This window comes from Tupaia chinensis, unplaced genomic scaffold (assembly GCF_000334495.1).
Source record: "Tupaia chinensis unplaced genomic scaffold, TupChi_1.0 Scaffold000170_1, whole genome shotgun sequence".
NCBI lineage: Eukaryota > Metazoa > Chordata > Mammalia > Scandentia > Tupaiidae > Tupaia > Tupaia belangeri.
Genome location: NW_006159645.1, coordinates 94,349 through 109,840, shown reverse-complemented (window position 1 = coordinate 109,840; position 15,492 = coordinate 94,349). Strand labels below are relative to the sequence as shown.

The 15,492-nt window shown below is 41.5% G+C and overlaps 1 protein-coding gene across 1 annotated transcript in view; it reads left to right on the top strand.

Moving 5' to 3' along the window:
* The window catches only part of CPVL (carboxypeptidase vitellogenic like), a 176,692-nt gene that overhangs the window by 92,810 nt on the left and 68,390 nt on the right, over positions 1-15,492 (top strand). Inside the window, exons 8-11 of the mRNA XM_027770932.1 lie at positions 1,913-2,035; positions 2,558-2,689; positions 8,148-8,246; positions 9,835-10,008. Coding sequence (XP_027626733.1) covers positions 1,913-2,035; positions 2,558-2,689; positions 8,148-8,246; positions 9,835-10,008 — 528 coding nt within the window. The remainder of the gene's footprint in view (positions 1-1,912; positions 2,036-2,557; positions 2,690-8,147; positions 8,247-9,834; positions 10,009-15,492) is intronic.

Genomic DNA, 15,492 nt, shown 5'->3' with positions numbered 1-15,492 from the left:
TGAGAGTAAAAGGAAAGAAGGGGAATATAAAATATGAAAGAAGCGGTGTTGAAACTTTAGATTGGGTGGGCCCAGTCATGGTAGTGTCCTGCCAGATTGTCCTGCCAGACTTGGTGCTCTGCTAAATTACTGTGCTCCATGGTCTGGGACCAAATGAGTGGCCCAGGTTCAATTCCTGCTCTAACCTTAAGACCAGGCATGGTGGGATATGCCTATAATCCCAGCAACTCAGGGAGGCTGAGGCCAGAGGATCACGTGCTCAAGGCTGGCCTAGACACAAAGCCAGACCTGGTCTGAAAAGCAGTGTGTTGGTTGTGTTACATAGAGTGGCCTGGGAAGGCATTCCTCAAAAAGCTCACTTAAGAAAGTGAGGGAATTAGCCATATGGGTATCTGAGGGAAGAGTGTTCCAGGTGGAGGAATAGCTCAATCAGAGGCCCTGGTAGACCTGGGGTGTGCAAGGAACAGTGTGGAACCCAGTGTGGCTAGAGAAGTAAGAGAGTAGAAGGGAATGAGGTTAATGAAGGGAGTCCTTATGTCTCAGAAGAAACAATTCACTTTGACCAATGGAAATGGAGTCATTAAAAGGTTTGAGCAGAGGAGGGGCATGATCTTATTTATGTTTTAGCAAGGCCACCGTCCTGAAATTAACAGATGGGGTATGGGCAAAGGGGGGCCAGTGAGGAGGCTACTGCAGTAGATCCAGGCAAGAGAGGAGGTGACGGTGACCTGGAGCAGGGCAATGGAGTTGGGGTGTGGGAAGACACTGGACCCTGGACATATTTTGATAGCTTTGGTAGGGTGGACAGACATGACTGCTGAACTTTTCTGGAGTGCAAGACAAAGGATATAAAAAGAATGTCATGAAGATTTTTGGCCTGAGCAGCCAAAAGAACAAAGTTAACATGAATTGAGAGGGCTCAGGAATTGAGAGCTTTATTTTGAATACATAAAGTTTAATATTAGATACAAGAGTGGAGATGTCGAGACGATATGTGTTTTTATGTTTAAGGCTTTTTTTGGTTGTTTTTGTTAGAATGAGACACACAGAGAGAGAAAGACTAGCACCACCAATAGGGTCTCACACCATGATCCTCACCCGTAGCCTTCCCAGCCAAGATCACAGGCTCATGCACCAACATGTATAGATTGGCTGGAGAACCGAACCCCCAGTCTTCTTGATCCAGTTTCACTTGAGTAGTGTGTTACCACTGTGCCACTGAGTAGGCCCAAGAAGGCAAAATTTTGATGGGAAATATCCAAAACTGTTTTAAAATATTACTAAAATATTAAATATTAAAATATTAATAGTAGCTCTTTTTTGACCTGAAAGTAGTACTTTTATCATATTTGTTGGAGGAAGGGGTGTCCATAAAATATTTTGACCTTAAAATAGGACTTTGTGCTAGAAAAGGTTAGAAATGGAAGTAAGTTCAAACAAAAATTTTAGTGACTGATAAATATTATTTTCCTTTTCCTCTTCTATTCCTTCAAGACATATGGATATCAAAATTTGTCTTATTATACAGATTTTGAAATCTTAATTTTGGACTAGTGATTTTTCTTTTTATTTAACAAAGCTTTCAATGGAACTTTCTGGTAAGAAAAGCCCAATTGTGTTCACGGGCCCACATTATTGTATTTTGTAAGGGAAGTAAAACGTTTACTTCTATTTACTTATTTTCAGTACCTTTACGCTGACTTGCACATCACGTGGTGTTCTGTGGGATGACAAATGAAGTGAGAGACAGAGCTCTTTGAGTTACCAAATCTGGTGTGAGGCTGGCCAATGTATATACATGTATATAGCTCATGTAGAAATGCGACAGCTTCATTGTTTTTATAATTGCCTGAGCGCGTATGATTTACGGGCATCAATTCCTGACTGTCCGTTTCGACTCTGTCCTCCTCAGTCTTATGCAGGGAAATACGTGCCTGCCATTGCACACTACATCCACACCTTCAACCCCACGCAGGAGCAGAAGATCAACCTGAAAGGAATCGCTCTTGGAGATGCGTATTCCGATCCTGAGTCGGTAGGTGTCTCCTTTTCACTTTCCCTTTTATCCCACAAGGAGGTTAAAGCCCCTCTAATCAGATGGAAGACTCCTTCCTTAGACCTTAGAGGCCTGACTTGATGAAGGAAATACCAGTTGACTTTATGACTTAAATCTTCTAATTTTTACCAAATGTTTCAATGTATCAATTTACTAGGTCAGCCTACGTTGGTTGCCAGTGCAAGTCTATGTGTGTGTCTGTGCTATATGCAGGTTGTACGTGTTAATGTGTTTTGTGGTGTATTGTAAGTTTACGTTTTGTGTGTGTTTATGTCACATATGTTTTTGTGTTTTGTGTATGTGCGTGTTTATGTTTTGTATGTTGTATATGTTACGTATTTTGTGCGTGTTTGTGTGTTGATGTGTATGTGTGTGTATTTGTCTAGTTGGCTCATTCCAGCACAAGATCGACAATTACAAAGGATTATGTCACCAAGCAATGAGGCTTTCCTAACTTCTTTCTCTCTCGGTGGCATTCACATGTGTCTCTTTTGTCCTCAGATTATAGGGGGCTATGCGACATTCCTGTACCAGATCGGCTTGCTGGATGAGAACCAGAAAAAGTACTTCCAGAAGCAGTGCGATGAGTGCATAAAACACATCAAGAAGCAGAACTGGCTTAAGGCCTTTGAAGTGAGTGCTGAGGCCCTGGGCTGCCCGTGAGCAATTAAAACCATCTGAGGAGAAGAGGGGTCGTTAGAAGCACCATGGTGCTCAGGCATTTTTTTCTTTTGTTAGAGAAGGTGTATCTGTGATGCTCTCCGATTGGGAGGCAAATGAGTGTGTTCAAGATGAAGGAAAGAACTCCGTTTCCTTGAATTTACTTTGGCTGTGTTTTAAACCTGAGATCATCTTGGAGTGTTTATCTAACTGTGTCTTTCATTAGCTGTTTTGATTTCTCTAAGTGCTGCGTAGGCCCTCAGGCATATGCTATCATCTGGAAATCAGAAGAAAGGCAACCCAGGAAGTAGTTGCATATGCTTCGACATATGCCTTGACCACTAGAGGGTTAGACCCACAAGCAGCTGGAGATGTGGCCATAGTGTATAACAAATGTCATGTTTTCCTGCGTATCAGGGGCAAAAAGTATGTGAGGAGTCTTTGAAAAGTTTATAGTAAATATGTATTATGAAAAAGCTGCATGAGTTTAAAACATTTTTGCACCAAAATAAACTCATATGTTAATGCCATTTTTCACTATCTTTTAATTTTTTTTCCAGAGTTTTTTGCTGTAGGGAGCATGCACTTGCCAGAAAGACAGAGACAGACAGAGAGATAGAAAGGAAGAAATCACCCCCCCAGGAGGGATGGCCACACCGCAAAATCCCTTCTCCTCCATTCTCCTCTCAGGATCTTGGGCACTCACGCACACGCCCCTGGTATGAGTTTAAGCCACCGAGTCCGGGACTCAAACCGCGGTCAACTACATGGGAGTCCAGCGACATAGCCGTTATGCCATCTGCTGGTCCCTCTTTTTTTTTTTTTTAATTTTTTAAGAGAGATTCTTGTTATAGGGCACATGCGCTTGCCAGAAAGACAGAGAGAGACAGAGAGACAGAAAGCAAGAAATCACCCCCTAGTGGGAATGGGCATATTGTAATCTGCTCCCAGCATGAGTTTAAGCCACTGGATCTGGGACTTGAACCACTGTCCACTACATGGGAGACCAGTGATATAACCATTACACCATCTGCTGGCCCCATTCACTGTCTTTTTGAAGTCCCATTATAGAGTGTTGTAAGAGTTCACTAAATATTAGGATATAGGAAGTTGTTTTATTTTTTGGTCAGTGCCAACAAAGGCCATGTGTAAACGATATTCCTTAGAAGCTTTTTGCCACGTTTACGGTAGAGCCATGATGACACGTTAGTAAATGTGGAAAGAACTGCATTTCGAGAACATTAGTGTGTTTGTTATTAGACACACATCCTAGAGCAGTATATGTAATGTCATTGTTGTTATGAAGGCAGATCTCTGGTTCAGATCAAAATAGGAGATGTACAGACTTAGGGACAAAGGGAGTAACATAAAATTATTCCCTGTTTTGCAAATAGGGTGTCAGGACACACTGCATGAATCCCCCGAGCCTGTCACTGCCCTGGCTAGGAGTTCTGATAGCAGCAACTCGTGCAGATGGATCACGCAGAGGATGTCTCAGGCCATTCTGCAGGACACTGATGAGCTTTCTCTCCTGTGTGCTGGGACAGTATTTATGGCTACAAAGTGTGGATTCAGAATTTTGTGTGTAATTGTAAATGAGAAGGAAAAAGGATTTTGTAGGGAACTTGTAGGATCCTGCTTCACCTTGCAAAGATAGTGATTTCAAGACTAGTTTTAGGCTATCTGTCATGGTGGTCAGAGATGGGGAAAAGGAATGAGTCTTTAGAATTTACAGTTAATACAGCTTATATGTGGCATGAGACTTACGATATCTCTTTAAAGAAGCACACAGAGATTAAATAATGTCCAGAGCAAGAATATCCAAGAGGCCTCAAGGTATAAAGAAAGCAGAATGATGACTATGAACATGATGGAGTGGCCTAGACACCCATAGGTTAGAGAAGCTGTTGAAAAGTGAGGAATTTGGGACATTCGCAGATAATGAGAAGATGACTCATGAGGTTAAATAGAGTCACTCCCAAACCATATTCGTCAGAAAACAAAAACATCGACACTAAAACAAAAAGAAAACCAGATTCTTGAAAGTCTTTTTGACTATTGGTCCAGTGTCTTGAGTGATGACTTAAAACATAAAGACCTTTGCTTTTTCAAGGGAAATAGACAGAGTGATACTTAGGATAGTAAACAAGTGGTGTTTGATATGTGTTTCTAGACGGCACTGGAAGACACTAAGAAATCCCGAAACCCAAGAGAACACAAATGTCAAAGTCTCGCGCCTAAATGGTAAAGCAAGTTTGATGCTATGGCCCTTCAATATGACTTAGCTCATCAAAAAGCAGTGACTCAGAGCTGGAAGGGACTTTGTAACTAGATTGTCTACTGTACTTTCCCTTCACACACACACTTTACTATGAGGATGCTGAGGCCCATAGGTGTGCCATGAATTGCCAAAGGACACACAAATAGATTGTGGCAGGCCTAGGACTGGAATTATTTCTCCTGATTCCCACCCTGGTATTTCTTCTGTGGCAATCTATAAAATTCCTGGGACATCCTAGAGTTTCTGTAAGAGGCAAAATGACTGAGCTCTGGTCCTGTCATTTTTTTTCCCTGTGACAGTGTTCTGGGTCAGAGTTCTCTTTGCAAAGTAACTTTTGACAAGAAATTGGATTTCTTTCTTTCTTTTTCTTTAACGCATTATTTATTTAATTCTATTTGTTGTTATTATTTTTTTTAATTCGACCAAAGAGAGAGAGAGAAAGGGAAAGTGAGAAAGCAAGCTGCCAGGTCCAGGACTCAAGCCGTGGTTGGCCATGTAGTAATCCAGCACCTTTAACCACCACGCCACCTGCTGGTAAAAAACTGGATTTCACAGGGTTTGATCTCTTCTTGTTTGTTAGACAGCAAATGATGCTTGATTCTTCCTGAAACAAGTCTGTTCTTAAAAGTTGACTTTATATTCCCTTTGATGACAAAATTTTATTTAATTATTCATTTAATTTTATTTATTATTATTATTGAAATCAACCTGGGGGTGAAGGGGGGAGGAAGAGAGAAAACAAGCTGCCAGGTGCATAACTCGAACCACAGTCATCCATGTGGGAGTCCAATGCCTCAACTACCATGCACCTGCTGGCCCCTTGGTAAGATCATTTCTAACGATAAATTCCAAAATAATGTGTGCATCCAGGACAACTACTGGCATATGCTTTGTCCCTGAATGGACAGTTTAGGAAAAGATGCCTCCCCTGGGCTGACATAGTCAGCTTAGGGCAAGCAGTTGCCTCCATCCTGTGAGGATGAAAGATGGCCAGGTCCTCACATGCAGCCCTCAGCCAGGGTATGAGCTTGTCAAACAGAGGTTGGCTGGTTCCTGCCCCTCTCACTCCTCAGCCACATACAGCAGTCCTTACAACCAGACCTAGGGAGCCCAAACAATGGTAGGTTTGCTAAAGTGTACCCGCTGCCACCTGCTTAACTTCCATAGCGGTGATCCTTTACGTCCTCGCCCCCTAACCCGGTGACAGTATTAGCTTGGCTAACTTACATTATTCCATGTCTGGAAATAAATAAATAAGTAATGCAGTTTATATTCAACCCCAAAGTGTGGCCAGAAGGTATGGAGGATGAAGAGACACTGTATGTGTGTTTGAGTGTGTAGGCTGAAGTGTCATGGCCTGCATTTGAATTTCACCTTTGATATTATTAGTGAGTGTCCTTGACCAATTCTTTAAACTCTGTGTATCTCGGTTTCCTGATCTGTAAAAGTGGGATAACATCTTACCTTGTAAGAAACTTAAATTCATAGATGATTTTATTAATGTGCTGAACTCATTTCTTAAAATCCTTTCACAAGAACCTCTTACATCTTAATATCATAAACAAGCCCTCTATGTCACAGTCTCTTCTGTGACTGTTGTCTTCTCTTCATCTTCTTGCTTCACCCAAAACCTGGCCCTTTTCTGGTGATGCTGCCTCTGCTGTAACCCACTGAAGTGGGGGGCTGTTCTCTTGCATATACCTTCTTACCCACTTGGTTCCAAGGTGGAGAAGATGTCCTCCTTGCACCTCATTCTGTTTGCAGATCATGTGCTTGCCTCCTCCTAAAGTGCTGAGCTTTGGCTCTCATGTTTTCAGATAGTACCACCTTCCACGTCTTACCATGGTCGTCTCCCACCATAGGGTTATACCTTCTCGTTCTCTGAGTAGTGTGGGTCCTGCCCCGCTTTCATTCTCGCCAGCATTGTCTTGTCAATTCCCAGTGACTACAGTATCCACGTGATGATCCTTTTAACCTTGGCCCTTCAGTGTCGTAGCTTCTTGTTTTCAATGATCTTGCTCTTCTTGTCCTAGCAAAGCCAGCTACTACTCCACAATCTCAAATTCATACATCTTTCTGCAACTACCATCTCCCATCTTTCCAGTTGATTTCTGCTAATATATCACCTCTAACAGTCTTGCAAACCCATTGCCTTTCGATTCATTGATTCTACTACCTCTCAGTCAACTCTGACCTCCTCAAGTCTTCATTTCTGTAACTACCCTACTTAAACCCCAGGTCAGCCATTACATACATTCTCAACCCCCAAGCCCTTTTAACACTTCCTCCAAATTCTTTTGCTAAACCACAGCCACCTCCCTACCACTCCACGTGGCCTCCGTACAACGGAACATGAATGAAAAACAGCACACACTGCTGCCTGCTGTCCCCCTCAGTTGCTGACCAGGTCTTTTTATGTCAGCAGTCCAAAGATCACTTCCGTAGCTCCAAGAATCTATACCTATGCCAATATCTCTGTCTTCTCTTTCCTCTTTTCTTCTCTTCTCTTTCCTCTGCCCTCCCCTCCCCTCCCCTCTCCCCTCCTTTCCCCTCCTCTTCTTCTATTCTTCTCTTCTCCTCTAACTGTGGGTGGGTGGTTCATGTTCACATTAAGGCAACCCTTTCCAGAAGGCTCTCTGCCATTGTCAAGGCATCTGGACTTGCTGTTTTTTCTGCCCAGAATGCTCTTCCCCAAGATAACCAAATGGCTTGCATCCACCCTTCTAACGTATCTTTGTTGAGATGCCACTTTCTAAGGGAAACCCTCTGGGGGCTCCTCTCTGCAGTAGCCCATGCATTCATGGACACATGCACCCATGACATTTCCCACCCTTATCTTTAGTTTTCACTTTATCACTGTTTAACATGCAGAGAATTTATCACACTCCACCATAGTACATATTTGTTTCTCATCCCCTCTAGAATATGAGGGAGGACTTCTCAGCTGTCTTGTCCCTGCTGTTTACCCAGTGCCTAGGACCAAGTCTGGTGCAGAGATGTGTGCAACAGGACCATGTCTGGTACAGCAAATGGTTACTGGGCAAAATGAAAAAAATGGAAAGGTTACGGGATTAATGAAATGACAGATGCCTGTGATTTTCATCCATTCTGAGATTTGGCTTTCTTCTTTCTCCCTCTCTCCCGACCTAGGTATTGGATAATCTTCTAGATGGCGACTTAACGAGTGATCCTTCTTATTTCCAGAATGTTACAGGATGCGTTAACTACTATAACTTTTTACAGTGCACGGTAATGACAGCATTTTAAAAACCGTAATCATGTTTGCTTAAAAGTCTGAGGAAAAAAACAAACTACCTTTGATTTGGGAAAAAATACAGATGACTTTATACTAAACAAATATGTCCACCTGTTTTGTATTATTTGGTCTACTCACCTATAGGATTTTTCCCCTCTAATATTGTATGCATTATAATCTGACCATGGACAATTGTGATATTCAGTAACTCGAAAGGGATTTCTGATTAACACACTTTCTCCACAATAGAGCTCATTATACAGAGGTCCTTTTGTGAAGGACACAGGCTGGGGTTGGAGTTCTGGGCAGAAGGTCCCAGAGCTTCAAATCTGTTTATAAGTCTCTTGAAAATGCTCACATTCTTTATTCTGTACTTAAGACAGCTTGGATAATCAAATCTGCCAAAGCCTTTATGAAAATATTTGCTTTGTCTTACTTTTAACTTAAGATGTTAGGCATTTAGTATGGCCTTCACTTCAAACCCTCTGGAATATTTCTCCAAGTATTCAAGTAGTTTCTTTCAGAAAAGTAGGCCAAAGTTGATGTCTTTTGTGTAGAATTAATTAAATAACAGAAGGAGAGCCACAGTGGGGGAGTGGATTTATATAATCTTGTCTAGTATATATGACAATGTTTTAAAAATTGCCTTATTTATGAACAAACTAAAGTTAATAAATTAACTAACTAAAGTTAATTTTGGTGGAATTCATGAATCCCATGGTTATTGATTTAGAGTTTACCAAGAGAAAAACATATGGCATACGAGAGAAAAGCAAAGTTCGTGATGACAGTTTTTGATTTTTAAAAAGTAATATAGTCACAGTTAACAACAACAAAAAATGTCGATGAAGCACAAAATTGTCAAGCTCAAACCCTAATGGTTTTTTAAAATCCTTTTGTCATTTAAGGTTTTTCTTTTAAAGCATTTACCTCCTTTTTCTTTTAGTATAATGATTATTACAAAGACTTTCTGGCCATTTTTTTGTTTTATTTTTTAAAAATAAGGCTCATGGACCACTTTTCTTTTGTCTTGTGTCGTTCCTGCAGTACATACACCTGTTTTTACATTTGATAAGTATATATCTGATAAATATTCAACTGATATTTTTGTAGGCGGGTTTTATAAATAGCAGAACATAAAAAATAAATCCTCAGCTTTTCATCCACCGGGCTGTCACCCTGGCCCCTTGCGATCCATCTGACCCTCTTTATGTAGAGCTACCGAGGAGAAGCACCAAAATATCATTCCTTTCGTTCCCCCTATTTTTGCCTCTAGTGGGGCTGCTAATTAAAATCACAGATTGGAAAAGATTTCTTTCCAAAAAGGTAAATTCAGCATTTGTAAATTGTACATTTACCTCCAGGCAAATACCATCCAGATTTATTGTTAGTACAAAGGACCCCACTCAAATAACCTCAGAACCTCCAAGTTATAAATGGAAGCATGGAGACAAGTTAAGGACCATGGCCCATCGTGTTCACTGCATTCTGTGTGATGAGAAATGCACAGCTTTTCCTAGCGTGCTGTTCCTGCCACCAAGTCACGTTCCCTAATATATTTCCAATGCATCCTTCTGCCAGGACCCCGAGGACCAAGTTTACTATGGGAAATTTTTGTCGCTCCCAGAAGTGAGACAAGCCATCCATGTGGGAAACCACACTTTTAACGATGGATCTGAAGTGGAAAAGTACTTGCGAGAAGACACAGTACAGTCGGTAAAACCATGGTTAACTGAGATCATGAATAACTATAAGGTAAGAAGAAACTTTGCAGAGCAGAAGTGACTGTACGTGTACTTTGACACTGTTCTTTCACTCCTTGTATGGTATTTCGCGTATACAAATGACAACCTTTTCTTTGATTGTCTTTGAATTAAGCATTTTATTTTTTTCCCTTTTAATTAAACCACTTGCCTTGACTCTTCCTACAAAGGAAATTCCCTTTGACACATGACATGTCTCATCCTTTCTTGAGAAAAGATGGATAATGGAGCAGAAAAGATGACTGGTCTTGTGGAAGAACCAGTTTTCCCTCACTGTTTATTTTATAATATGAATCCAGTGGAGTCAGGGATAAATAAAATCAACTAGTTGTTCCAAAATTTCATTTGGCCCAGAAATTGTATTCATTTCCTTTGCTCAGCTGCAGTTGTCCGTATCTGCTTGAAGGCAAACACTGCTAGGCTGTGGGGTTGAAATGATGAATGAGAAAGGGGCCCTGTTTTGAGGCTTGTCAAGTCACGCACTGTGTCTGGTTTAGATGTTCTGCCTAAAGGACCAGGCAAAGGAGCCATGGACCCTAGAACTCTCCCTGTGAAAGAGGACAACCAGAGAAGTGACATGAACAAAGTCATCCTATGTGTTCTTTCTTTCCCGTTATCTCTCTCACTGATCCCCCAGGGCTGTTACTAGCTTTCCTAGGGGTGATGTTTGGTACAACTAGTTGATTTTATTTATCCCTGACTCCACTGGATTCATATTATAAAATAAACAGTGAGGGAAAACTGGTTCTTCCACAAGACCAGTCATCTTTTTTGGAGGACAAGTGCTGATGGTAGAGGGACCCGCCACCTGAGGGTCCACTTCTTCCCTATATCCTGGCACAGGCTAGAATAATGTTTGAGTGAATAAGAATCAGGGTACCCGGTAGCCCATAAGGCACCTTTGCAAGAAGCAGACAAAAGACCTCCTCTTCTCAAGATACTGTATTTCCATCTACCAGAAATTGTCCAGTATATCACTTTTGTTAGACCCTGACTATTTACCGCCGGTTGCTGGCATAAGAAATATATAATTCTATGATGCCTATTCTAGGAATGGTGTCCCTTAGGATTTTGTTCATTGCACAATCTACACTATTGTCCAGAGTCACTGACCCAATGAACACTTATTAGACTGTTTCAGAATGTGCCGTACCTGGAAGGCCCACTTTCCATTCTTCTCCCTGGTACTCAGAGTTTGGCAGGTGACCCTTGTTGAAAGTAGTCTAAGGCCAATGGCATACAGAGTCTACAAGCCCATTGTTAGCCTACAGAACTTGATGAAGTACTTTCTAGGACAGAAAGGCTCTAGCTAGATCAGGCTTGCATTTCAGCCATTGTGTTTGGTTCTGTTGGGGAAATGTACTGGCTTTGAGCCTTCTCTGAGCATATCCGTCACTGCTGCCTATCTTCTCTGAGCCCTCGGAGGCATCCTGTCTCCTCCTTGGTTACACTGAGCTCACTGTGTTGTTGCCATCTGGGCTCTTAGTCTGATATCAGTACCAATACCACCCTGAGGCTGATGTCAGTGATGAATGAATGAAATACCAAAAATATATCTAACAAACCTGTTCAGATTCCATTAGGTGTTTGTCATCACAATTTTATTTAAGCCAAAAAGAACATAGCACTCATATTTTCAAGACATGAACAGTGTGTTATAATATAACATGAAGAAATATGAAGTGGGACCAGCTCCATGGTCCGATGGTTAGGCACCCGGATTCCATGTGACCAACCCTGTTGTTCAAGTTCTGGGTCTGGCGGCTTGAGAAATATGCCAGGCACATGTGCAGGTGTGTACAAAATCTCACAAGGAGAGAAAAATGGAGAAGAAATTGTGGAATGAGCATTCCCCATGAGGGGTGCTTTCTCTCGTTCCCTCTGTTTCTCTGTCTCTCTCTGGCGAGTACACATGCCCTCTGGCAAAATTTTAAAAATAGTAAAAAAGAAACAAGTTTTTTAGGGGGGTTGGGGAGGGGACCGGAGGAAGTTCCCATGTACTGTCCACGTACATTTGTGCCCTGGTAAGATATATTTTATGATTTTATAAATCTAACTAGAAATAAGATTCCTTTCTTAACCACATGAGAATACAGTGCAGCGTATAGCTTTCCTGAAGATGAAATCTCTCTTCGTGTTGGCTATTTCCATGACACTCACTGGACTGATAGAGACTATGTCGATTAGAGGCGAGCTCTGTCCCTGTTGCCCATGTGTCTTAAACCTACTGTGTTAGTCTGTTCAGGCTGTAGTAACAGAGTACAGTTGGTCCTTCATGTCTGTGAGTTCTGTCTGAAAATTCAACCAAGGACAACTGGAAAATGTTGTTGCCAGTGTGTGCTATGTAGTTAGGCCTTTGATGGTTATGTCTGTATTGGACATGTATAGAGTTATTTTCTTATCATTATTCCATAAACAGCACAGCATAATGCTATTTACATAGCATTTACGTAATATTCGGTATTATAAGCAATTGAGAGATGAGTTAAAGTGTATGGGAAGATGTGCATAGGTTATAGCAAGTACTGCATGGTTTTATATAAGGCACTTAAAGATGGGGGAGGTGGGGGTGGCTAGAACCAGTCCCCCATGGATGTAATCCTGAAGGATAACCATACCTTACACTGAGTAATTTATAAGCAGTAGAAATCGATTGCTCATAGTTCTGGAAGTTGGGAAAGTTGAAGATGAGATAGCAGCAGATTTGGTGACTGGTGAGCATTTGCTCTCGGCTTCATAGACAGCACTTTCTTACAGCTTTCTATTAAAGCAGAAGCAGAGAACAAGCTCCCTTGGCCTCTTTTATAAGGGTACTGATCCCATTCATGAGGGCTCTTCCCTATTGATTTAATCATTTCCCAAAAGGCCCCACCTCTTAATACTGTCACACTGGGAATTATGTTTGAACAAATAAATTCTGGGGAGGAGGACACAAGCATTCAGGCCATAGCACCTGCCAATATAAATTTCAGTGAAATCAGAATATTTTCTATACTTCCAACTCTGAGTTATTTGTTAAAAGAAAACAGCTTAGAAGTGCAGATAAACCATGAAGAAAGAGAACAAAGTTTTCAGTCAGTCTGAATGCAGATGAAAAACTGGCTGCTGCTAAAGCAGACTGCATATTCCTTGATACAGCTGGCATAGCCCTCAGGACAGCAATTATCTTTGGCTTGTCGGTTAATGATGGTAAACCTCAATGTATATGTAATAGGATCAGAGCAGCATTGGTTGGTTTAAAGCATTAGTACTCTTAAAGTTACATTTATGTATGACTCATTGCTAATTTGTCATAGAAAACAGCATGCCTGTTTCAACTCATAGAAGTCTTTTTTTCAATACTGGATTTATTTTAGTCAGCATGGAGTATTGCTGATGGGCTAAGAGGGACCTTCATGGGTTTCCGGGATTATGTTTTCATGTACTTCATTTGTAAACATTAGTTTCTGTATAAACTACATGAAAACACAATCCTTTCCTTGTAATAATCTGCAGGAGATGTGTTATCAAAATAATTTTCTTTGTAGTAATTTCAGATGTTCGGATGGTAAATTGAAATATCATAGGGGCCAGTTGGTAGCATAGAGGTAATGCGTCCGGACCTACATGGGAAAGGTTTTAAGTTCAAATCACAGGACATCTGTAAACATTCTGGACATGTGTGTGTACCAATTATTTGGGCCTTGTAAGACTAGGGGTAGATCACAGCATGAAGACCCTACAGAAGGTGTCTGTTTCTCTTTCGTGGAAGAAATAAATGAACTTAAAAGAGAAATCATGTAGGCAATTTCTAATGAGAAAAAAGTATGTTGGACTATTTGAATTCTTTTTTTTTTCCCTTAGTTTTTTACAATTTTATTAACAAAACCCAGAGAACAGGGAGGCAAAGGTGAGTAGACTCCAAAATAAAAAATAGAGACAAGGACCAGCAGTTAGTGTAATGGCTATGTCGCTGGACTCCCACGTAGTCGACCACGGTTCGCGTCCCGGACCCGGTGCTTAAACTCCTGCTGGGCGCATGTGTGTGTGCCCAAGATCCTGAGAGGAGAATGGAGGGGGAGGGATTGCAGTGCGGCCATTCCCTCTGTGGGGTGATTTCTCGCTTTCTGTCTCTCTGTCTGTCTCTGTCTGTCTGGCGAGCGCATGCACTCTATAGTGAAAACCTCTCCCCCCCAAAAAATAGAGACAGAGGGATAGACGTGGGGGACATTCTGAGGCCTTTTGGTAAGGGCAGAAGGGCACTCAGATGGTGGGTGAGCACAGGGAGAAGCTAGGAAAGGAGCTGAATGGAAGAACAAACAAATGGGGAGTTGAGGGCAGCTCCCCCACCTGGAATTCAGAGTGTGAGGTTGTCCGGGCCAGGAATCTCAGCACAGCCAGCCCTACAGCACAGGTCGGAGTGAGTGGGTCATGCTGGGTTGTTTGGTGCAGCACTGGGGCCCGTCGTCCTGCCTGGTTTGTCATGGCCGTGTGTACGCTGTGCTCCTGCGCAAACTGCCCATCGAGTTTGTACCCCCTATGCACGTGTTCCAAATTCACTCAGCACACTGAGGCTTCTTCACGATGAAATCTGATCAGAATAGTATAAGAGTATTTTGGAGTCAGCTAGGTAATGGAACATGGTAGCTGTGTACCTGTACTTTAGTCAAATATTCTGAGTTTGACTCTATTCTTTCTGGGGAGGATACTTAAATTTTGTGTGCTTCTGCATCCTTACCTATAAATGGAAATACAAATACTACTTATGTGTGATTTCTTTTGAGGTTTAAAAAGATACCCACATAAAACACTTAGAACAGTTGCCTGGTAGTTAGAAAGCACTTATAAATATTAGCTGTTGGGGCCAGTGGGTGGTGTGGTGGTTAAAGGCACTGGTCTCCAACATGGCTGACCACAGTTCAAGTCCTGGACCTGGAGGCTTGCTCTCTCTTTCTTTCTCTCTCTGATCAAACTAGAAAATAATAATAACAATAAATAAAGTTAAATAAAGTAATTCTTTTTAAAAAATAGCTATTACAAAAAATGTTCAGTGAATTTTAGCAAATATCTTTTAAGAGCCTTCAACTTAGAAAAGTTATAATAGAAACGCTGGAAAATGCAAAAATAGAAAAGACTCATAGACTTCCAGTTTCTGGCCCAGGGTATAAGGACCGTAGAAGTCACCATTCCATCCTAAGAACATAAAAAGCTGAAGAAATGAACACAAAACAACAACTCTTTTTATATTTGTGCAAAAAAATTAAGTCATGGGGTAAACTGCTGCTCCCTTCCTCACTAAACTGTAGACGCACACATATGAAAAGATTGAGTTACAGCTTCCTGGAACAGAAACCCATGAGAAGAATCCAGAAATAAGTATCAAGATAGGAAAACCGGAACTGTAAATGCGAAAGCATTAAAGGCTCCATGTGGAGAAGTCTGAGGGTTTAGAAACTCTAGGGAGACCCAGTCACTAGGAGACCACCACACTTCTGTG